General features: G+C 40.3%; 2 protein-coding genes across 5 annotated transcripts in view; both read left to right on the top strand.

The window, feature by feature from the left end:
* ascc1 (activating signal cointegrator 1 complex subunit 1) overlaps window positions 1-13,162 on the top strand; it is a 36,806-nt gene extending 23,644 nt beyond the window's left edge. For 2 of the 3 annotated variants that reach the window (XM_060940174.1, XM_060940173.1), the window contains exon 10: window positions 615-4,899. In XM_060940174.1, coding sequence (XP_060796157.1) covers window positions 615-731 — 117 coding nt within the window. In that variant the 3' untranslated portion in view covers window positions 732-4,899. Of the gene's footprint in view, window positions 1-614; window positions 4,900-13,074 lie in introns of those variants that run through there. The other variant, XR_009656543.1, reaches the window with a different exon arrangement.
* Window positions 13,163-17,041: 3,879 nt separating this feature from the next.
* The window catches only part of LOC132898508 (testican-2-like), a 117,760-nt gene continuing 109,836 nt past the window's right edge, over window positions 17,042-24,965 (top strand). Inside the window, exons 1-3 of one of the 2 annotated variants that reach the window (XM_060940171.1) lie at window positions 17,042-17,713; window positions 17,993-18,098; window positions 21,707-22,014. In XM_060940171.1, coding sequence (XP_060796154.1) covers window positions 21,832-22,014 — 183 coding nt within the window. In that variant the 5' untranslated portion in view covers window positions 17,042-17,713; window positions 17,993-18,098; window positions 21,707-21,831. Of the gene's footprint in view, window positions 18,099-21,706; window positions 22,015-24,965 lie in introns of both variants that reach the window. The other variant, XM_060940172.1, reaches the window with a different exon arrangement.

Raw genomic sequence — 24,965 nt, 5'->3', positions numbered from 1 at the left:
ACAATAATTTTACAATATCACTTTAGTGTGTTTTTGTTTTTTTTTTTTTTTAATGTGCAAATGTAATATTTAATAGGATTTCAAACACACACACACTGTTAATGGTGCTGGTTACTCTGTTGAGGAAGAAGTCTTTATTTCTCTCTTAGCAAGAGGTTTTAAATTTACTCTGCACTCTTTCAGACAGACATGTTTTTGTCACCAGAATCTAGTAAGTCTTACGCACTTGGAATACTAACAGGCTGCACTGTTCATGTGCCTTTGCATCTGTTCCGCATACACACTTGGTGTTTGCACTGGGCTGCCCCCTACTGCTGGCAGCAGAATTACAAGTTGTTTGGTGTTCCCAAGTACACACTGTTCAGCCCCAGTTCACACACTTCCCAGAACTGTAGTTCGTGAGTATATTCCTCATAGTTATCCTCGGTATTTAAATTTGTGATATGCGATATGGCCACCTCATTACAAGATCATCTTAAAAAACAAAAACAGAAAACAACATGTAGTGGTTGTCACTATATATAGTGCAGTATAATATATGTTTTTTGGCAGTTTGTTTGTAGTGAGTGACATTTTAATCTCTCTCTCTCTCTCTCTCTCTCTCTCTCTCTCAGAGATTTAAGGAGTTTTATTTTGGTAAATGTCAGTTGGACTCGGTGCAGCTCTCTCAGAGATTCTCCTCCGACTCTACAGGATACTACTCATCTTCTGGAAGAGTCAGCTTCATATGATCTGTCTCTTCTGTACACACACGCGCGCACGCACACACACTTAGACTTATTGAATCAAACAGACTCACAGTGAGTATTCTTTATTATGGAGTGTGTATATGTCCCACTATTGTGGGTAATTTTACATTCTCAGAAATATTACACATATATAATTTTTTTAACCTGGCCCCTATTTTCCCATCTCTTTGGATCCAAATATTTACTAGGGACAAAAACGATTGAAATCCAGATGAGTATTGAGTTAGAACACTATAACGATGTAATTCTTCCAAGGCAATCATCTGTATCAAAGTAAACCACTTGTTTTCGCCAATGACGGGCTCATAATGTTATTCTAAGTGTCTGACAGTAGCACCCCATTAAGTGCCTCTAGTGGATTATCATACCGGGGCTGTTTTCTGATGTTTACAAAAGTAGAAGTCACACAGCATTTGCGAAGTCTTATTTCCAAAGTAATGCCTGAATATTTAGCTGATTATGATAATATGAATGAGTGAGTGTCTGAGAACATGGAGAGGATCCTTTTGGTAAATGTTAGAAAACATCCCTGTGTGATAATCGACTACAGGAGCTGAACGCGGTGCTGCGTCAGAGACCAGAAGGAGAGAAAGGTAAATCAATTAGTGAAGAAACAGTCATTTTTTACAGTTATTGAGGTAAACAGATACAGGTGCATCTCTGTAGGGATCCTTTCCATGTTGTCAGACATTTATAATAACATTATGAGCCTGTCGGTGGAGAAAACAAGTGGTTTACTTTTGATGGAGATGAATTAGATAGAATTACATTGCATAGCCGTTTTGCGGTTGCTGGTTGTGGTGTTCTATCTTACTACTGGACCGATTTTAATCATTTTTGCCCCTAGTAAATATTTGGACCCAAAGATGTGGGAAAATAGGGCCCAGGTTAAAAAATCCTTTAAGGGTTCTCAATTTGGGGAAATTCTTAAAGGTTCCAACTAGAATCCTTTTTAGGTAAGAACCTTTAATTATCTAAAGAAACCCTGGAAGGTTTTTTTCCCCCCTCCTAAGAGTGTACAGTTTGGCTACTGAAAACGCTGTTACAGTATCAGTGGTGCATGTTGTTGGTGGTAATATAATTTTATTACATTTGAATAAGTTTCATCAGTTTACATTTTGTGATTATTTCCTTCGTGGTGTTATTTAAATATACAAATAAATCACAAGTCACTTCCTAATTGTTGACACTCTTCATGAAAATGTGCTCTATACCTTTATTGTAACACCGTATTTTTCCCCAAACAGGAAACTCTCTCAATTAATGCATTTTTCTGTCTGCAAAACACTGATTTAAAATTTATCAGCACTCGTACACCAATATACAGTATTCCCCACTGGAGAAAACATCTGCACTGATTCTCTTCCTATAATATCTAACAAGGTTACAGGTTTCAGTCTGTCATTCCACCTACAGAACTCTTGCTCACTCAGTGTTTTTTGTTTTTTGCACCAGTCTGTGTAAACACAAGAGACTGTTGTGTGTGTGAAAACCGCAGGAGATTAGCAGTTTCTGAAATATTCAAGCCAGCATATCACTCACTAACATCCATGCCATGACCAGAATAACTGAGATCACATTCCCCCCCCGTGTAGTGGTTAGCGCTGTCGCCTCACAGCAAGAAGGTCCGGGTTCGAGCCCCGTGGCCGGCGAGGGCCTTTCTGTGTGGAGTTTGCATGTTCTCCCCGTGTCCGCATGGGTTTCCTCCGGGCGCTCCGGTTTCCCCCACAGTCCAAAGACATGCAGGTTAGGTTAACTGGTGACTCTAAATTGACCGTAGGTGTGAATGTGAGTGTGAATGGTTGTCTGTGTCTATGTGTCAGCCCTGTGATGACCTGGTGACTTGTCCAGGGTGTACCCTGCCTTTCGCCCGTAGTCAGCTGGGATAGACTCCAGCTTGCCTGCGACCCTGTAGAACAGGATAAAGCGGCTAGAGATAATGAGATGAATGAGACATTTCCCCCCCATTCTGATATTTGATGTGAACATTAACTGAAGTTCTTGACCTGTATCTGCATGATTTTACACATTGTGCTGCTGCCGCATGATTGACTGGTTGGAGAACGCCATAAAAGTACAGCTGTACAGATGTTCCTGTTAAAGTGGATGGTGAGTGTATTTGCAATCCGGACTACAGCTTTGCCTTCCTCACCATCCTCCTCACTGTGTAGGAAGCCACTATGTGTCTGTTTCCTGGACAATTTTCACCTCTTCTAGACCTAGAAGCCTTCACCCTTTGTTTGAGTGGAATATTTTAGTCTGATATCTGGCTGCACTTCTAAACGCCAGCAGGGGGCACCATGGTGCTAAAAACTAAAGCAGCATCCATCCATCCATCCATCCATCCATCCATCCATTATCTGTAGCTGCTTATCCTGTTCTCCAGGGTTGCAGGCAAGCTGGAGTCTACTAAAGCAGCATTGCGCAGTAAAAGGAGTATCTTAACTGTCATTCTATCTGAAATATCTGATCATTTTGACATTACAAAAGTACTGTATGTCAGATGGAAGGGACACGTCCAGAATTTCTCAGTCCATAAACATAGAGAGAATCACAAGTATAAATTCTATTTTATAGGGTCTGCCCAGAAATCTGGACTCGAATAATACCACTCTGTGGTTCCTGGAGTCTAGGGGGCCAATTATAGAATGATAATCTAAATTAGTGAACCCTTTTGATGCCCTGGGATTTGTTTAATGAGGTATTTTTGATCAACCCGCTATAATGGTGGACTTTTTATTGTCTGCATTAATCAGGCCTGTTTTTATTACAGTTAAAGCACTGTTTAGTGTTTAACATGAACATTTGTCATTTCTGGATAGTCCATCTGAGCTAATAAACCCACCTGAACTAGAAATGTTGAACTTTATTCCCATCTGTGTCTTTTACTGCATTCTGTTACTCACCTATAGTCTGTATGAGTGTGATTTCAAGCAGCGGTAGGACATCTTTATGCTGGTTATATTCTAAAAATTTCTGTCCTTCCCTCTGACTTGCACATGATTGTGTTTATTTCGTCTATGAAAAGCAAATGAAGAATTAGTCTGGACTGGGATAGTGATGGTGACGTGGAAAGTATGATAGCTGTACTAATCTGCAGTACGGAGTGTGATTACAGTAAGCATGTTTACTGTGTTCATATGAATTTTGGCACATTTTATTTGTCTGCCTCCACCGTGGATATTCATTTGCCAGACACTTACAGTCAAAGAGACACACAGTTTGAGACAGGATCCAGTCCAAGCAGTTGAGGGTTAAGTGCCTTGCTCAAGAGGCCAACACTGGTCCTCTGGAAATCCTGGGCTTTGAATTGATCCTCTTGGCCCGTTCTTCATATATAACCGAGTTAGCTGGATTGGATTGTTGATGATTGAACCTAATCTTGGATTTTTCTGTTCTGTGTGGAATCGTTGCCAAAACAAAAAGTCCCTAAGCACAAACCTGTTCATGAGTAGGCTTGTTCAGGGTAAACAAGATCAGATCACAGATTTAGAAGCAATCTCTGTCAAGAAAGTTTGTCTCTCCTTTGAGAGAAATAATAAGAAGGGTGTTTGTAGCAAACTTTGAAATCAACAAGACTCTTTGACAAAACCTGATTTTATAGTTTAGTTTGGTTGGAACTATGTAACATTGAGGCTACACAAAATAAACCTCTTCAATTACACAATCTGTAATTCTTTGTGCTGGTTTTGTAGAGGAGCTGTTTTAGGGCCCTGCACTAGTAAATGGTGTGCAGTGCCAACTTCGCTGCACCAGTACAGCCCTCTCAATATATTTCTGAGAAAGGGGCAAGTAAGAAAGAGTAGTAGGCAGAGGTTAAGCCAGGGATCCCAGCAGTAATTGAAAAAAATAGAGGAATGTAAGAAACTATCAGCATGGGTCAAGGGGGCTACAAGCCCTTTGCGGGGTGCAGGGGCAGCACATCTGCTGGGGGTACAGGGGGCGAAGCCCCATGAAGCTGTTGAGATTTTAACATTTAAAGATGCTATAGAACACATTTTTTACATAGATTTAACATAGAAAAGCAACAGAATTTAACAATAATGTGTATCTATTTGACGCCATATTTTGTAATCTATGACATAAGTGGCAAAAAAAATTATTTATAAAAATTAGACGAAAATGTAGCTTTGAAGAAGATACTTGCCTAAATATTCCACTGATTTTGGTATAATATAACAATAGTATCCATAGTTCATCTCATTTGTTTATTTTTTGTTTTGAGTTAATGTCAATACTGGTCTAATATAAGCCACATTTCATTTTTCAAAAATCATGAATATGAGCAGAAATCAATGATTCAGTAATATTAGATATATATGTACAGCAAATATTAGAAATATTTGATTTAAACCTTTCTCTTTCCGAAAGGTTTCACTGCAGAGGAATTTAAAGCTCTTTTCTGGGGTGCATTCTGTGATCTTTCCTCCAGTTTTCTCTGCTTTTGTTTCTCGGATCTTTCCTTCTGCTTTTTCTGATGTTCCTGCAGTGCTCTTTTGGATAGTTTCTTGGCTACTCTGTTCGCATGAGCTTTTGTTTCAAGTTCTGTATTCACCACATTCTTGGATTCAACATCCTCTCTGGCTAAGCGCAACTACGCTTTCCACGACATATTGAATTAAGTTCAACGCATTAGAAACAAAAGAACGAACGTAGTTAAAACACGTTTTCTAGCAAATGGGCGCAGCCATATTGTTTTCTCTTTCTATCGCGTACAGTCTTGCGGTATTTACATCAATTTAACTTCCAAGTGTTCCCGAATGTCAACGAGAACAAACGAAGCCGACGAAAACATCGCTAAACAAGCAAACCAAATCAGAATGTATTCTGCTGGTCATTTTACTTAAACAAACATATTTTTAACGGATATACAAGAGATTTAAAAACAACAACACTTTGGCTAGAAAAATAGTGGAATTCCGCTAAATAGCAGATGTCTGGGATCCATGTTAAGCGTAAGCTGAGCGGAGGCTACGTTAGCCGCCGCCTTGATGTATAAAAAAAGAGGGGGGGTCTGGGGGTCCTCCCTCGGAAAATTTTGAAAATGTAGATGTTAAATGGTGAATTCTGAGTGATCCTGAATGCAAAATTTTATTTTTATGAAGTATAAATTATGAAGTAAAAACTTATGTATTTCAATTCTTTGAAAAACCACTGTGAGTAGCCGGCAATGGAGCGTTTGTAGGCGGCAAAATCGCCGGGTGCTGGCAGTTATTGAGAGGACTGCCAGTACACAGCTACTGGTCCTCTGTCTTTCTAATTCGTTGAAAGCAGAAAGAACAAGACGACAAAGCCTGCGACCAGTGAAGTTAGTGCTACTGATCAGATGCAGAATGTCGGGTAATACATTGATCTCGTGCCACTGTTAGCTCTGAGACTGGTAATAAAAAACAAAAAAGAAAAAAATCTCATCTCATTATCTCTAGCAGCTTTATCCTGTTCTACAGGGTCGCAGGCAAGCTGGAGCCTATCCCAGCTGACTACGGGCGAAAGGCGGGGTACACCCTGGACAAGTCGCCAGGTTATCGCCGGGCTGACACATAGACACAGACAACCATTCACACTCACATTCACACCTACGGTCAATTTAGAGTCACCAGTTAACCTAACCTGCATGTCTTGGGACTGTGGGGGAAACCGGCACACCCGGAGGAAACCCACGCGGACACGGGGAGAACATGCAAACTCCACACAGAAAGGCCCTCGCCGGCCACGGGGCTCGAACCCGGACCTTCTTACTGTGAGGCGACAGTGCTAACCACTACACCACCGTGTTGCCATAATAATAATAATAATAATAAAATATATATCTAATATATATTTTTTTCTGTGCTGTATACGTGTGTGTGTGTGTGTGTGTTTATTAAAAAAGATGCAAGAGTGGGTCAATGATACAATAAGACAACTAGACATTTAGCTTTTCAGCAATTTTCTGGCATCTTTTTTTTTTTTATCTTTAAAACTTTTTTCCGATTTGGCTATTCTGCCCAAATTCACACGTCCTTGAAGAACGAATTGAACGTGAATAGCAGATACGATTTACTACCTATTCTCTTTCATTAAAGTGATGCATCTATAACTGACTATTTGTCTTTTGCTTATTGCAAGTTGATGAACTGAGATCACACCAACCTGCTGATTTAATTTTGTTTCTCTGAAAAAAAAAACTTTAGAACGAGTATCACTGTTTAGCGAATCTCATTTTATTTTATGTCACTTCTCAGCAGGTGTTTTCACTCGTTTCTATATGCCAACCGATAATGTGATGATGTATTACGTATTTCTTATTTGATATGTTAATTCTCATTTCGCTAGATCATTATTTCATCAGGGTGATGAGGGTGTAGGAGGTGTGTTGCAAACTCACAGCCCCAGAATCCCTGGTTTGAACCTGAGCTCTGTGGCATTTCACATGTTGTCCCTGTGTTCACATGGGTTTCCTCCCTTAAATACATTAGTAGGTATATTAGTTAGCTTGATTTGTGTTTGCATACAGCGCCTTCCAACTGACTGGTGTCCCATCCAGTGTGCGTTTCCCCTTCACACCCGGTGTTCCCAGGACAGGACCCCTGAAACACATGCAACATGAGCTGGAAAGCTTGAAATACTAGTGCAAGAGATGAAGCTTTCAAAATTGACACTGTCCTGATTGGTTGAATATTGGTGGTCTATGTCATTTGTGGGTTGTGTGTGTGTCTGTGTCTCAAATTTTGTTCAAAGCTGCCAGAATGTGACAAGAACTTTTACCAAGTAGCTTATTAATTTTTTTTTTTTTTTTTTTGGCCCATTTTACATTTAGTATCCGACCCCTTAGGGAAAATATCGTTCTTTGGCTTCACTTTCCTTTTTAAGTTTTCTTTTCATTAACACACTTAGAGTGGGTATGTGGTTCTCCATGTTTTTCATCTGTGAATCTAGCATCAGTTAAAAACAGTTACAATCTCACTGGACTGGTTACAAATTCAGCTTCACACACTAATAAGATTTCCCAGTTTAGTTCAGATTCTGTGGCTTTACATTCAACATTAGCTTTTGTTCTATGTATAGTGTGTGTGTGTGTGTGTGTGTGCATGTAATGGAATGCCAAATCAGTCTAATAATTTAATTCATACCTATGGTTGTCTCGGGCCTGCTAGTGGCCAGGGTCCTGAACATCTAGTGCAACATACTAGTGCATCTAAAAAAATTAGATCATGGAAAAGTTCCTTTTTTTTTTGTAATTTAATTCAAAAGGTAAACTTTCATACAGTGGTGCTTGAAAGTTTGTGAACCCTTTAGAATTTTCTATATTTCTGCATAAATATGACCTAAAACAACATCAGATTTTCACACAAGTCCTAAAAGTAGATAAAGAGAACCCAGTTAAACAAATGAGACAAAAATATTATACTTGGTCATTTATTTATTGAGGAAAATGATCCAATATTACATATCTGTGAGTAGCAAAAGTATGTGAACCTCTAGGATTAGCAGTTAATTTGAAGGTGAAATTAGAGGCAGGTGTTTTCAATCAATGGGATGACAATCAGGTGTGAGTGGGCACCCTGTTTTATTTAAAGAACAGGGATCTATCAAAGTCTGATCTTCACAACACATGTTTGTGGAAGTGTATCATGGCATGAACAAAGGAGATTTCTGAGGACCTCAGAAAAAGTGTTGTTGATGCTCATCAGGCTGGAAAAGGTTACAAAACCATCTCTAAAGAGTTTGGACTCCACCACTCCACAGTCAGACAGATTATGTACAAATGGAGGAAATTCAAGACCATTGTTACCCACCCCAGGAATGGTTGACCAACAAAGATCACTCCAAGAGTAAGGTGTGTAATAGTTGGCAAGGTCACAAAGGACCCCAGGGTAACTTCTAAGCAACTGAAGGCCTCTATCACATTGGCTAATGTTAATGTTCAGGAGTCCACCATCAGGAGAACACTGAACAACAGTGGTGTGCATGGCAGGGTTGCAAGGAGAAAGCCACTGCTCTCCAAAAAGAACATTGCTGCTCGTCTGCAGTTTGCTAAAGATCACATGGACAAGCCAGAAAGTTGCTGGAAAAATGTTTTGTGGACGGATGAGACCAAAATAGATTCTCATTTAAAATAAATTCTCATTTGATTTAAATGAGAAGCGTTATGTTTGGAGAAAGGAAAACACTACATTTCAGCATAAGAACCTTATCCTATCTGTGAAACATGGTGGTGGTAGTATCATGGTTCGGGCCTGTATTGCTGCATCTGGGCCAGGACGGCTTGCCATCTTTGATGGAACAATGAATTCTCAATTATACCAGCAAATTCTAAAGGAAAATGTCAGGACATCTGTCTATGAACTGAATCTCAAGAGAAGGTGGGTCATGCAGCAAGACAACAACCCTAAGCACACAAGTCGTTCTACCAAAGAATGGTTAAAGAAGAATAAAGTTAATGTTTTGGAATGGCCAAGTCAAAGTCCTGACCTTAAGCCAATCGAAATGTTGTGGAAGGACCTGAAGCGAGCAGTTCATGTGAGGAAACCCACCAACATCCCAGAATTAAAGCTGTTCTGTACGGAGGAATGGGCTAAAATTCCTCCAAGTCGGTGTGCAGGACTGATCAACAGTTACCGGAAACGTTTAGTTGCAGTTATTGCTGCACAAAGGGGTCACACCAGATACTGAAAGCAAAGGTTCACATACTTTTGCCACTCACAGATATGTAATATTGGATCATTTTCCTCAATAAATAAATTACCAAGTATAATATTTTTGTCTCATTTGTTTAACTGGGTTCTCTTTATCTACTTTTAGGACTTGTGTGAAAATCTGATGATGTTTTAGGTCATATTTATGCAGAAATATAGAAAATTCTAAAGGGTTCACAAACTTTCAAGCACCACTGTATATTCTGTATTTATTACACATATTTCACTTTTTACTTTAAGTCTCCTTTTGTTTTAATTTTAATGATTGTCTTATAGCTCATGAAAATCAGAAATCAACCATCTCAAAATATGAGAATATTTCATTTCGAGTTTGAGTTAAAACAGTATAAATACAGTGCATCTCTCGAGCTAGTTCAGTACACGCAACCACAATCATGGGGAAGAATGCTGACTTGACGGTTGTCCAGAGACGATCTTCGACACCCTCCACAAGGAGGGTAAGTCACAGAAGGTCATTGCTGAAAAGGCTGGCTGGAAAAGGTGCACAAGCAACAGGGATGAATGCAGCCTTGAGTGGATTGTCAAGAAAAGTCAATTCAAGAACTTGGGAGAGCTTCCCAAGGAGTGGACTGAGGCTGGTGTCAGAGCATCAAGAGCCACTACACACAGATGTCCTCAGGAAAGGGGCTGCAACTGTCACAGTCCTCATATCAAACCACTCCTCTCTGTAACAGTTTCTTCCCTCATACCATCAGACTCCTCTGAGGGACTGGACTGATTCTCACGGACTGTTGAACACACCACTCACACTGCAATCTTTGCACAGTGGACAATAATGCACTATTGCTTTACAAAATCTCTCACGCACAAGGTTTACATTTATTTATTCCCTTTTCATATACTACCTCAATATGCACACTTAACTCTGCACCTTATGTTTGTATCATTTATTGTTTGCAGTGTTGCACTCGTTGCACTCTTTCACTTTGTGTGTTGTAGATTGTAGTCCTGTGATTGTTTAATGTAGCACCATGGTCCTGGAGAAATGTTTCATTTTAACTGTGTATTGTACCAACTGTATATGGTTGAAATGACAAATAAATGAACCTTAACCTTAAATCCTGAACCAGAGACAACATCAGAAGCGTCTTACCTGGACTAAGGAGAGAAAGAACTGGACTGTTGCTCAGTGGTCCAAAGTCCTCTTTTCAGATGAAAGTAAATTTTGCATTTCATTTGGAAATCAAGGTCCTAGAGTCTGGAGGAAGAGTGGAGAAGCACAGAATCCAAGGTGCTTGAAGTCCAGTGTGAAGTTTCTGTAGTCTGTGATGATTCGGGGTGCCATGTCATCTGCTGGTGTTGGTCCACTGTGTTTTATCAAGTCCAGAGTCAATGCAGCCATCTACCAGGAGATTTTAGCGCACTTCATGCTTCCATCTGCTGACAAGCTTTATGGAGATGCCAATTTCCTTTTCCAGCAGGACTTAGCACCTGCCCACGGTGCCAAAACTACTATCAAATGGTTTGCTGACCATGCTATTACTGTGCTTGATTGGCCAGACAACTCGCCTGACCTGAACCCAATAGAGAATCTCTGGGGTATTGTCAAGAAGAAGATGAGAAACTCCCGACCCAAAAATACAGACGAGCTGAAGGCCGCTATCAAAGCAACGTGGGCTTCAGTAACTCTTCAGCAGTGCCACAGACTGATCACCTCCATGCCACACCACACTGATGCAGCAATTTGTGATAAAGGAGCCCCAAACAAGTATTGAGTGTATAAATGAACATACTTTTCAGAAGTTGGACATTTCTATTTTGTAAATCCTTTTTTTTGATTGATCGTAGGAAATATTCTAATAATTTGAGCTACTGGAGTTCTGATTTTCATTAGCTATTAGCCGTAATCATCAAAATTAAAACAAAAAAGGCTTGAAATGTTTCACTTTACATCAAATGAATATAGAATATATTAAAGTTTACCTTTTTTAATTAAATTATGAAAAAAATTAACTTTTTCACGATATTCAACATTTTTAGATGCACTAGCGTAACGTTCCTAGGTCCAGTTCATGAGATCTGACCTGCTTGTTTTTGCTTTACCAACATTCTGCACCAGGTTTTGTATTTTAAGTCCTTCTAGACGGATTTAGAACTATGTTTTGTTAAATCAACATCTAAAACTGATACTTGCTTTGTGTAGAGTGAAGCGATGTTCTGTCTGCTGCTTTATGTCTCTTTCCCCCTCATCTCTTTCATCTGCCTCTGTGTCTCTCTCACACTGGTTAATTAGTCAGCTCTCTTCCTCCTGAGGCTGCAGCACTCACCCCAAGAGGATTTGGCTTGATCTTATGTCTCCTCCAATAGGTCGTGATTAATGAGCCATCGTCGCTGTAGGCGTAGACTTCTGGGCCTCTGCAAAGTGAAGACAGAAAACATCTTTTCCTCTGCTGCATCATGTTTAAGATTTAATCTTGTAGCTTGCGTGCTGTTGGAAACGTGCCATGATCTAGTACTTTCGTGATTCCCAGCTTGAGGAATCAGATCAGCATTTTTCTCAATCCAGGAATTTCTGATTGTTGCTCTATCAGCAAATTAGTGACACACAGAAGTGCAAAGATCAGCAGTGGCAATAATGATCTGGTCTAAGTAATTAAGGAAAAGTCGATGATTACAGTAATCTATAGAATTAGTGGTCAGCACTAGAAGGCGCCTCGTCAGAGCCTCTAGTCCAGCAGCTTGAGTGCTGAGATCAGAGGAAAAGCCTTTCACTCTGACAGATCCAATGTCCTGAACATTCACAGCACAAAGCTTGGGCAGGTACAACAACATGCTGCATTCATAAGAGCCAATAAAAGACTAACATCTATTTAACTTTCTAGGAATTAAGTCGGCAGCACGGTGGTGTAGTGGTTAGCACTATCCCTTCACAGCAAGAAGGTCCTGGGTTCGAGCCCAGCGGCCGGCAAGGGCCTTTCTGTGTGGAGTTTGCATGTTCTCCCTGTGTCTGTGTGGGTTTCCTCCGGGTGCTCCGGTTTCCCCCAAAGACATATAGGTTAGGCTAATTGGTGGCTCTAAATTGACCGTAGGTGTGAATGTGAGTGTGAATGGTTGTCTGTGTCTATGTGTCAGACCTGTGGTGACCTGGCGACTTGTCCAGGGTGTACCCCGCCTTTCGCCCGTAGTCAGCTGGGATAGGCTCCAGCTTGCCTGCAACCCTGTAGAACAGGATAAAGCGGCTAGAGATAATGGATAGAATTAAGTCTCATCACTTTTCAGCACTTCAATTTTTTTCTTCTATTGCTATTTCTTTTATTGGTATTTAATCTCCACACTGTTTGTATTGTATTATGCTTATGAATTCTATGCTCTAGAGCTATTTCTAAACATAACGCTACAGTATCTCTGCTAAGTTTGGCACTTGTTTTCGGGTTGTCCATTTGAAACAGCATCTGTAGTGTACGTATGTGTGAATCCTCGAGACAAGAGGTCATGCTTTAACACTTTTTCCCTGTACTGAGAAAATTGTCGACTTGACATTCATTTATAATCAAAGTCTAAAGGTAGTTATTTATTTCTGTCAGAAAACAGTTAAAATATGGCTGTATACTGCACTGTAATTCTTATGTAATCTGATGGCACAAAATATTAAATGCAATTCTTTTTTTTCTTACGCTTTCCCTCAGGCTTTGCAGCGTCCATCGATCAGATGGAATATGAGAAACTATGGACTATATTTTTTGAGCTATATTATGAACTCAACCACAAACTGAAAAGTAGTTTCATATCTGAAAAGATGAATTACACCAATTTACAACTTAAATGTACAAATACCTCTGACTGAGGAATTTATGAAAGAGTCCTACAAAAGTAAGATTTTTGCAAAAAGGTTTATTGATGCTCCAGCAGTTGTGCTTAGGCTTCTATTATGCATGAGTTTGGATACATTATTCTTTTTTTTCCTTTGCTCAGTACAGTGAAATACTGTATATTGAATTCATTGTCTGTGAGAGATGCAGTAGATTGAGATTAGTTAAGGTGAATGCTATGGAACATAAGCAAAACAGGTTAGTTCCTGTTATCACTTCTGTTATTACAGCCACAGTATATAGTCGTGATTCCTTCCCCAGCCTCTCTTTTTTCTATCCCTTGAAGTTAATAAGACAAAAAAACATGCAGCTTGTCAGATTAGATAGAACCTAAAAAACACAACGCCTTTTTCTCCTGAAGACTTTCCCACATCGGAAAACCTAAAGGAACCTGACAGTTAACTAGGGCCTTTCTGTGTGGAGTGTGCATATTCTCCTCCTGCCTGCATAGGTTTCCTCAGGGTGCTCCAATTTCCTCCTACAGTCCAAAGACGTGGATTAGGTCACCATATTCTAAATTTCCCATCGGTGTGAATAGTTGTTCGTCTCTGTATTAGCCTTGCGATAGATTGGCAGTCTGCCCACGGTGTACACCGCCTCTTACCCAAAGTCAGCTGGGATCGGCTCCAGCTTTCCCTGAGATGCTGATGGATAAGCGATATAGATAATGGATGCATGGATATTACACTTGATTTCTTCCAAAAATGCTAAATAAAAGTTTCCTCACAGATATCACCAGAAAGTTGGGGTGTCGAGCCCTATCGTAAAAAGCAAGGAAATGCACAGTCCCTCCACCACCTTTCCCCCCCAAAATACATCACCACCACTCTCATAGAATTATCACTCACTGAATATAGCGTAAAGCTATTTTTTTTTTGTTGATCCACTATTGAGTTCATACAGTCTAACTTTAAAGCCATCAGTTTTATATACGTAGAAGTCAACTCCTAACAGCTGGCCACGAAATTCAAATACAACCAAACTGCTGAAACTTGTTGCTGGTCAAGATAACACTGCTATCTTATTTCCATGTGTGCTGTCAGCCTATGGTTTAAAGTGCATATCACGGGTAAATTCAGGAGCAAGATCAATGTAATTCTCCTATTTTATATTAAACTTTGGCTAAATATCTGTCACATTTTGCATTTTGTGCAATTTTTTACCTTGTGCAATACCAGAAAAATTCAGTTGAAATCAAGCCATTTGAGGCGAATTGGTCCGCCTCTGAAAAAACTTGGCATTTGGATTTCCCGGGAAACGTTGATTTTTGTGACGTCACGTGCGGGACGCCTCCCTCTGAATCCTACGTCAGCGCTGGTTTGTTTATGAGAAAATGACCTGGTGGTTTTCTGCAAATTTCTTCAACATTATCACGTAATTATTAAAATGGTTAACAGATGTATTGTAGGAGGGTGTAGCAACACCCATCTTGATGGGATTAGTACTCATCGTTTCCCAAAAGACCGGACAATGAGAGAGAAATGGGAGCGCTTGGTCTACACAGGCTGTGCACTGAAACCGTGCAAAGCTTGCGCAGCTTGCTGGCGCTTCTGCAGGTAACGTCACGAATCTGGCTCCAGACTCCCTTGGGATTTTTCCAGACACGTTTTGTTATTTTATTTTTTTCTGCTGTAGACAGATGGCCTTGTGCAAAATTACCCATCTGGATGAGTGTGTAAAGGGACATACAGTTGTGTTCAAAATAATAGCAGTGTGTTTAAAAACGTGAGTAAAGCTCAAAATCCTTATAATAATTTTTATTTCCATGCACTGGGAACAATGCACATTATATTCTACATCAAAACATGAAGAAAAATGTATCAATATTTTAATTACTTTACAGAAAATGAAGAAAAATGAACATTGGGCTGTTCAAAAAAATAGCAGTGTCTGCATTTTTCATTACAAACTCCAAATATTTACTGTATAAACTGAAAAAATCTCAAGGATTTAGTATTCCTGTGAATCACTAAACTAATATTTAGTTGTATAACCACGGTTTCTGAGAACTTCTGGCACCTGTGAACAGGTATTCCAGCCCAGGATGATTTGACAACATTCCACAATTCCTCTGCATTTCTTGGTTTTGCCTCAGAAACAGCATTTTTGATGTCACCCCACAAGTTTTCTATCGGATTAAGGTCCGGGGATTGGGCTGGCCACTCCATAACTTTCATTTTGTTGGTCTTGAACCCTGATGCTGCTCGCTTACTGGTGTGTTTGGGGTCGTTGTCTTGTTGAAACACCCATTTCAAGGGCATTTCCTCTTCAGCATAAGGCAACATGACCTCCTCAAGTATTTTGATATATGCAAACTGATCCATGATCCCTGGTATGCGATAAATGGGCCCAACACCATAGTAAGAGAAACATCCCCATATCATGATGCTTGCACCACCATGCTTCACTGTCTTCAGAGTGCACTGTGGCTTGAATTCAGTGTTTGGGGGTCGTCTGAAAAACTGTCTGCGGCTCTTGGACCCAAAAAGAACAATTTTACTTTTATCAGTCCACAAAATGTTTCTCCATTTCTCTTTAGGCCAGTCGATGTGTTCTTTGGCAAATTGTATCCTCTTCAGCACGTCTTTTTTTTAACAGTGGAACTTTGCGGGAGCTTCTTGCCGATAGATTAGCTTCACACAGGCATCTTCTAATTGTCACAGTACTCACAGGTAACTTCAGACTGTCTTTGATCACCCTGGAGCTGATCATTGGCTGAATCTTTGCCATTCTGGCTATTCTTCGATCTATTCGAATGGTAGTCTTCTGTTTTCTTCCACGTCTCTCTGGCTTTGCTGTCCATTTTAAAGCACTGGAGATCATTTTAGCTGAGCAGCCCATCATTTTCTGCACTTCTTTACAGTATATGTTTTACCTCTCCAATCAACGTTTTAATCAAAGCACGCTGTTCTTCTGAACAATGTCTGGAACGACCCATGTTTCTCAGGTTTTCAGAGAGAAATGGATGTACAACATGTGCTGGCTTCATCCTTAAATTAGGGCCACCTGACTGACATCTGTTTTTTCACAGAATGAATGACCTCACTAATTAAACTCCACACTGCTATTATTTTGAACACGTCCCTTTCACTTAATTATTCGATTACACAGACTCAGGAGCATGCATATCATGAATGTTGGGTCTGTTGGTTTTCTATGACTCTGCTACACCTACTGGTAAATAATTTGCCATGTAGTAATATAATTTCCACCAAAAACAGTGATTGATCTGGTTAGTCGTGTTGGACTGCTATTATTTTGAACACAAGTGTACTTTCATATAAAAAAAAAAGAAATTGGTCCAGAATATGCACTTTAAGTTATAGCTTGCTGAGCTCAGTTTTTAGCAAGAAACCATCCATAGCAACTTGTGAGTCAGTAGTGCAGTAGCTCAGTTTTTAGCAAGAAGGCAGCCACAACAACTCTCGCATCATTAATGCATGAGACCACTATGGCTTGTGACACGACAGCTATGTAACCTTTTTTATTAATACTACGACTGATTAAACACACTGCATATGACTCAATAAAACAACCACATAGTGTGGAATGTTTCTGAATGATGTTTTTGATTTAATAATTGGGCCAAAAAGAGGCGTGACACCTTACCTTTATGAGAATGTGCTCTCAGTTGCTGGCTTGTGAATTCTTGCAAAACATTTCAAAAAAAGTTGGGATGGTAAAGCACTTACCACTTTGTAATGTTTTCATTCTTTCTCACAACACTTAAAAGATGTTTAGGGATTGAAGACACCAAGTGATGAAGTGTTTCGGATGTTATTTTATCCCATTCTTCCTGCAAACAGGTCTTAAGATGTGCAGCAATACAGGATCGCCATTGTTTTTTGTTTCAAAAATTCTCCACACATTCTCTATTGGAGACAGAGGGGACAGGTACCGTCTTCTTCCACAGCCATGCCTTTGTAATGTGTGCAGAATGTTGTTTTGCATTGTCTTGTTGAAATATCCCTGGAAAAGGTGTCATCTTGAAGGCAGCATATGTTGTGTCAACGTATCAATTAGATTGGATGGTCCTTTTCATTTTTGGTCTAGAGCACACAGCATCTATTTCTTACAAAAAAAGACCTGGACTACTGATTCATCGGACCATAATACACGTCTGCACTGTACGTATGATGGTTCATCCCAGATGCCTTCAAGCCCAGAGATGCTGACAGTGCTTCCGGACACAGTTAACATAAGGCTTCCTTTTTGTGCAGTAAAGTTTTAACTGGCATTTGTGGATGTAACTCTGTATTGTAGTGCCTGATAAAGGTTTGCCAAAGTGCTCCCAAGCCCATGTGGTTATATCAGCTATAGATGAATGACGGTTCTTGATGCAGTGCTGTCTGAGGGATTGGAGATCACGGGTGTTCAGCTTGGTGCCCTTGCCCTTGATACATCGACATCCCTCCGGATTCCTTGAATTGTTTAATGATGATATGCACCGACCAAGGTGAAGTATCCAAATTCCTTTGCATCTTTCTATGAGAAACATTGTTTTTAAAGATTTCAATAATTTTCCTCACACACTTGTGAACAAACTGGAGATCCTCATCCCATCTTTACTCCACAAAGACTAGGCCTTTCCTGGATACTGATTTTGTACCAAATTATAATTACAATCACTTGTTGACATCACCTGGTTCAAATCACATAATTATTTAACTGTTTTAGCTCATTACTAGCCCTAAATTGTGCCTGTCCTCACTTTTTTTTTTGGAATGTGTTGCAGGCCTGAAACACAGGAATGGATGTATATTAACAAATGAAATGAAGTTGACCAGAGAAAACATGAAATATCATGGGTTCGTACTGTCTGCAATGAAATACAAATCAAAGTAAATTTACAAATCACTGCTTTCTTTTTTGATTTTCATTTTCCATACCATCCCAACTTTTTCTGATTTGGGGTTATATATGTAACTGCTTATTTCCCATATTTAGTCTGGTCAAAATGACAGCTAACTGACAAAGATACAATCCTGAGGTTTTGCTTTTCTCAGCTCCAGTCCGGATGTCCTATGACACTACTTTCTGACTGGCAAGATTTCTGGATTAAGCCCTTGGGGCTGTAGCAGTCTTCCTAATAATGTTATGACCAGATTTAGTTGGTTGGTTATGGAATCATGTTCCAAGAGATCCATATATAACATCAAGGCAGTTTATATATATATATATAGTATGTTATGTACATACAGGACTACAGGACACTATTTTGATGGAATAAAAACATGTATTTTATTCCCTTCTAGTGGGTTTCATTCATTTGGTTTGATAGCATGCAATATTGCTGGCATGTTGCTTATCCTATTTGTATTACAGTGGTGCTTGAAAGTTTGTGAAGCCTTTAGAATTTTCTATATTTCTGCATAAACATGACCTAAAACATCATCAGATTTCCATAAAGAGAACCCAGTTAAACAAATGAGACAAAAATATTATACTTGGTCATGTATTTATTAAGGAAAATGATCCAATATTACATATCTGTGAGTGGCAAAAGTATGTGAACCTCTAGGATTAGCAGTTAATTTGAAGGTGAAATTAGAGTCAGGTGTTTTCAATCAATGGGATGACAATCAGGTGTGAGTGGGCACCCTGTTTTATTTAAAGGACAGGGATCTATCAAAGTCTGATCTTCACAACACATGTTTGTGGAAGTGTATCATGGCACGAACAAAGGAGATTTCTGAGGACCTCAGAAAAAGTGTTGTTGATGCTCATCAGGCTGGAAAAGGTAACAAAACCATCTCTAAAGAGTTTGGACTCCACCAATCCACAGTCAGACAGACTGTGTACAAATGGAGGGAATTCAAGACCATGGTTACCCTCTCCAGGAGTGGTCGACCAACAAAGATCACTCCAAGAGCAAGGCGTGTAATAGTCAGCGAGGTCACAAAGGACCTCAGGGGAACTTCTAAGCAACTGAAGGCCTCTCTCACATTGGCTAATGTTAATGTTCATGAGTCCACCATCAGGAAAACACTGAACAACAATGGTGTGCATGGCAGGGTTGCAAGGAAAAAGCCACTGCTCTCCAAAAAGAACATTGCTGCTCATCTGCAGTTTGCTAAAGATCACGTGGACAAGCCAGAAGGTTATTGGAAAAATGTCTTGTGGATGGATGAGACCAAAATAGAACTTTTTGGTTTAAATGAGAAGAAGCGTTATGTTTGGAGAAAGGAAAACACTGAATTCCAGCATAAGAACCTTATCCCATCTGTGAAACATGGTGGTGGTAGTACCACGGTTTGGACCTGTTTTGCTGCATCTGGGCCAAGATGGTTTGCCATCATTGATGGAACAATGAATTCTTAATTATACCAGCGAATTCTAAAGGAATCTGTCAGGACATCTGTCCATGAACTGAATCTCAAGAGAAGGTGGGTCATGTAGCAAGACAACAACCCTAAGCACACAAGTTGTTCTACCAAAGAATGGTTAAAGAAGAATAAAGTTTATGTTTTGGAATGGTCAGGTCAAAGTCCTGACCTTAATCCAATCGAAATGTTGTGGAAGGACCTGAAGCGAGCAGTTCATGTGAGGAAACCCACCAACATCCCAGAGTTGAAGCTGTTCTGTACAGAGGAATGGGCTACAATTCCTCCAAGGAATTCCTCCAAGTTGCAGGACTGATCAACAGTTACCGGAAATGTTTAGTTGCAGTTATTGCTGCACAAGGGGCTCACACCAGATACTGAAAGCAAAGGTTCACATACTTTTGCCACTCACAGATATGTAATATTGCATCATTTTCCTCAATAAATAAACGACCAAGTATAATATTTTTGTCTCATTTGTTTAACTGGGTTCTCTTTATCTACTTTTAGGACTTGTGTGAAAATCTGATGATGTTTTAGGTCATATTTATGCAGAAATATAGAAAATTCTAAAGGGTTCACAAACCTTCATGCACCACTGTATGTCACTCTATCCAATGGAGAATGAGCGTTAAATATGGTTTATGATATTGCATGGCTGTCAAGACAACATCGGAGCTGATGCAAATATTTTATGAGAGTTTTCTGCTGTGTATTCGCAGAAGCATTTCTTTGTTCGCCGGTGGCGCCGGCAGTAAATTGTGGCAGTGAATTGAAAATGCCATAAGATACGTATTACATGTAGATATGCAAAACTTCCGTACTGGCGAGCGACTGTGACAATTTGTAAACAAACATGGCCACCAGGTTTGCTTTGTTAAATATGGAAGATTTTGAGAGAATTTTGAAACAGTGTAATTATTATTACTATAAATTGTTCCATCAAATGTGTATGTATTATAATAATATTAATAAGAATTATCTCATCTCATCTCATTATCTCTAGCTGCTTTATCCTTCTACAGGGTCGCAGGCAAGCTGGAGCCTATCCCAGCTGACTACGGGCGAAAGGCGGGGTACACCCTGGACAAGTTGCCAGGTCATCACAGGGCTGACACATAGACACAGACAACCATTCACACTCACACCTACGGTCAATTTAGAGTCACCAGTTAACCTAACCTGCATGTCTTTGGACTGTGGGGGAAACCGGAGCACCTGGAGGAAACCCACGCTGACACAGGGAGAACATGCAAACTCCACACAGAAAGGCCCTCGCCGGCTGCTGGGCTCAAACCCAGGACCTTCTTGCTGTGAGGCGACAGCGCTAACCACTACACCACTGTGCCACCCCAACGCCAGCCAATATTATTTAAATATCTGAATTTATCCAGTTGTTCATTCATTCAATCAATCACTGCTTTATCCTGGTCGGCTTCACATTGGATCTCAGACACTCATCCTGAATGCGATAACAGTTCATTTTAGGGCACCATATCCACTGATCACTTATTCACATCTCTGTGTGCAATTTCATACCACCAATAACCTCCTAGTATGATTTTGAAGGGTGGCAGGAAACCAGAAAAAACCCATGCACAGTTACCAGGTTGAAACAGCAAGATATGTTAAAGTTGTACATTCTTCAAGGTGTATTTCTGTAAACTTAGCAGGATTATGAATGAGGCATGTGTGGGTGGAAAAGAGAGAGAATACTGACAGTGCAAGAATGGACCGAAGCCTAGAAAACTGGCTGCAAATGTCTTCCAATCGTCCTTCGGTTGGTGAAAGGTGCTATATGAATTACACTTGTCTTATACGGGTAAGCATGCATTTATAAACAGGAAGACAGGAAAGGCGTGTTCATATTGCTTTTGTTGGGTTGATCATGCAGAAAGGCTTCTGCACTATGGAAATATGTTTGCATCACTGTTTAGTTGATATCAAGCCTTTATTTAGAATATGATAGAATAAATTAGTCTTTCCCCATTGCTGCATCTCTGTGTGTGTCCTTTATTTAAAATATGATGGAATAAATTTGTAGATTGTGTCTCTCCCCATTGCTGCATCTCTCTCTCTCTCTCTCACACACACACACACACACACACACCTACCTCTACTTGCAGCTGAGCTCCTGCCTGAAGACATCATTATCCCTCAGTACTCAGTGTGCTGTGCTCTTGGACGATAGACTGAGGGAGCTCTTTACTCCACACACACACACACACACACACACACATACAGAGAATAGATGGCCGGTTTAAGGAGTGCAGTGCTTCTCCATGTCCTGCTCTTCATGTTGGTGGGATGCTGCGGTGTTCAGGGCGGAAAAGAGCCGGACAACACCGGAGGCAATTTCCTGGAAGATGAGCAATGGCTGTCTACTATCTCCCAGTACAGCCGCAAGATAAAGCACTGGAACCGCTTCAGAGACGTAAGATAGCCTTTATTACCTTCATCTATTACAGGCTTTCGAGAAACTACATCTCACATCCCTGTTCTGTTCATAAGGAGGAATGTTGTGTATTTTTATTAATTTATTTATTTAAACAAAGGTAACCTACCTGTGAGTGAGTCATTTGATAACTTAAACATCAACCTCAAAATTCACACATTATCTATCTATCTATCTATCTATCTATCTATCTATCTATCTATCTATCTATCTATCTATCTATTTAAATTGTATTTTTTTTGGTTCGTTTTGTTCTATTACTGGCAATTTATTTTCTTTCAAAAATGAATTACTCTAAGCTTGGCTATTTTGTAGCAGTCGTGTTTGTTTATCTAAATGCGCATGCGCGTTTCCTCTCAGGTGAGTTCCTCAGACCTGCCTGCTAGCTTCACATCACCTCTGTCACTTCAAACATTGACCTGTCCCTCAGACTTTGTTTTTGTTTGTTGGTTTGTTTGTTTGTTTGTTTGTTTGTTTGTTTGTTTAAGCAGTGGGTTGAGAGATTATATTCAGGACCTACCTTACTGGTTCACATGCCAGAAAATTAGAAATTCAACTGTAACCATCCGTCAATGCAAGGGCATAGCTACTGTAGGATTTTTCAAAAGGGGGTTACAGACACACACTGACTGTCAGCCTGAATACATTATGTAACAAACTAGATAGAACTCGACGCCAACGGCGTCAATGGGGATGCCTCCGCCTGGTAGACTACACGCCTTATTAAGTTGTGATTTGGGGATAGACATTTGACCTCACAGTAATCTTGACCTGTGACCTTTTAACCTCAAAATCTAATCAGTTCATGTTTGTCCCAAAGCGCACAAATGGTGAAAGTTTGGTGAAATTCCTTTCATTTGCCTTGGAGATATTGTGTTCACAAGGTTCTCAGACAGACAGTTGACCTCACTGTAATCTTGACCTGTGACCTTTTAACCTCAAAATCTAATCAGTTCATGTTTGTCCCAAAGCGCACAAATGGTGAAAGTTTGGTGAAATTCCTTTCATTTGCCTTGGAGATACTGTGTTCACAAGGTTCTCGGACAGACATTTGACCTCACAGTGACCTTGACCTTAGACCTTTTGATCTCAAAATCTAATCAGTTTATATTTGTCCCCAAATGCACAAATGGTGAAAGTTTGGTGAAATTCCTTTCATTAGTCTTTGAGATATGGTGTTCACAAAGTTTGGGGATGGACATTGGCCCTCACAGTAATCTTGACCTGTGACCTTTTAATCTCAAAATCTAATCAGTTCATGTTTGTCCCAAAGTGCACAAATGGTGAAAGTTTGGTGAAATTCCTTTCATTAGCCTTTGAGATATCGTGTTCACAAGGTTTCGGGACGGACGCATGCACGGACGCACGGACAGACGGACAACCCGAAAACATAATGCCTCCTGCACCTTAAGGTGGCGGAGGCATAAAAATAATTACCATTCTTAGTTTTAGGTAGCTTAGAAACCGGCTCTTCCATTATTGCTGTGTTCTAGAAACGGCACACTAAAACTTAGCTTCGAAACCACGAAAGAAAGAAAGAACAACTTTATTCATCACATACTTGTGAAATGACTCTCTGCATTTAACTCATCTGAAGCAGTGCACACAGACGTGAGCAATGAGCACACATACATACCCAGAGCAGTGGGCAGCCATGCTAACAGCGCCCGGGGAGCAGTTGGGAGTTAGGTGCCTCGGTCAAGGGCACCTCAGGCCAAGGCCGTCCCATAGTAACCTAACCACATGTCTTTGGACTGTACCACGAGTTGGCCTAGAGGTTAGCGTGTCAATCGGGAGATCGCGAGTTCTACTCACGGTCGGGTCATACCAAAGACCATCATAAAAATGGTACCTACTGCCGTCTGGCAAGGTACGCTGCAATACAGAGAGTCAAACTCTCGTGGTTACCAGAGGACTAGCCCCCCACTGTAACCCTAGCTATGTAATAGGCAAGAGGCTGAGGGCTACGGAAACAGGGCTCGGCGCCACCCTATGCGTCACATGGCGGGGGAAGGACTTTGAGTTGATGATGTCTTTGGACTGTGGGGGAAACCAGAGCACCCGGAGAACATGCAAACTCCACACAGAAAGGCCCCTGCCGGCCGCTGGGCTCGAATCCAGAACCTTCTTGCTGTGAGGTGACCGTGCTAACCACTTATACCACTGTGCCGCCCAAAATGCAACTTTGATGGAAAAAAATATATGATAAATTGCTTACCTGTCTTCACGTCGAAAGAAGGAGGAAAGTTTTGCTTGTTTTGACATGGCGAATTATTAACACGAGAGGAAATACTTGTAATCCACAACTAAAAAGACTGCAGCTACACTGGCAGCTTGACCATGCTTTCTAGTGCGATCGTGTTGTGCTTGCGCAGAACTGGGTTTTCTCGGGCAAACCACAGGAAGTCCATACAAGGTTATAGAAACCCTAATGAGGCTGAGGTGACAATCTAGTTTAAAAAAAATGTTAGAAAAATTACAGTGGGCGCTTTTCTAATATTCTTATGCGGCTATTGAAAAAATGTATGGTCTGGCAAAGGGGGGGGTCCACGGGCCCCCCAGGCCCCCCCCAGCTACGCCCCTGCAATGGTCAATTGTCACCACACCCAAGTCGCTCGTTTTCATAACAGTTCTACTCCAAAGTATATACTACTCTACTAAACAGTAACAGTCAGGACCAACAAGGCTCATCCGTCTCCAATCCTGCATCCAAAGCCGCATACTAACGTACTAAATAGTATTTTAAAAATATCACTATTTTGTTTACTTGGTCAGACATCTTAAATGGACTTTTTCCTCATTAAATGTCCTGTAATTAGGCCTACATAATACTATTTTTTCCCCTCTTAAAGCTTTGCTAGATATAGCATCAACATCCCTACTAAAATAAAACAAACAAACAATGAAACCCACAATAAATATTGTTTCAC

This window comes from Neoarius graeffei, chromosome 14 (genome assembly GCF_027579695.1).
Source record: "Neoarius graeffei isolate fNeoGra1 chromosome 14, fNeoGra1.pri, whole genome shotgun sequence".
NCBI lineage: Eukaryota > Metazoa > Chordata > Actinopteri > Siluriformes > Ariidae > Neoarius > Neoarius graeffei.
Note: the sequence above shows the minus strand (reverse complement) of the source record. Positions and strands in the feature narration are given on the sequence as shown.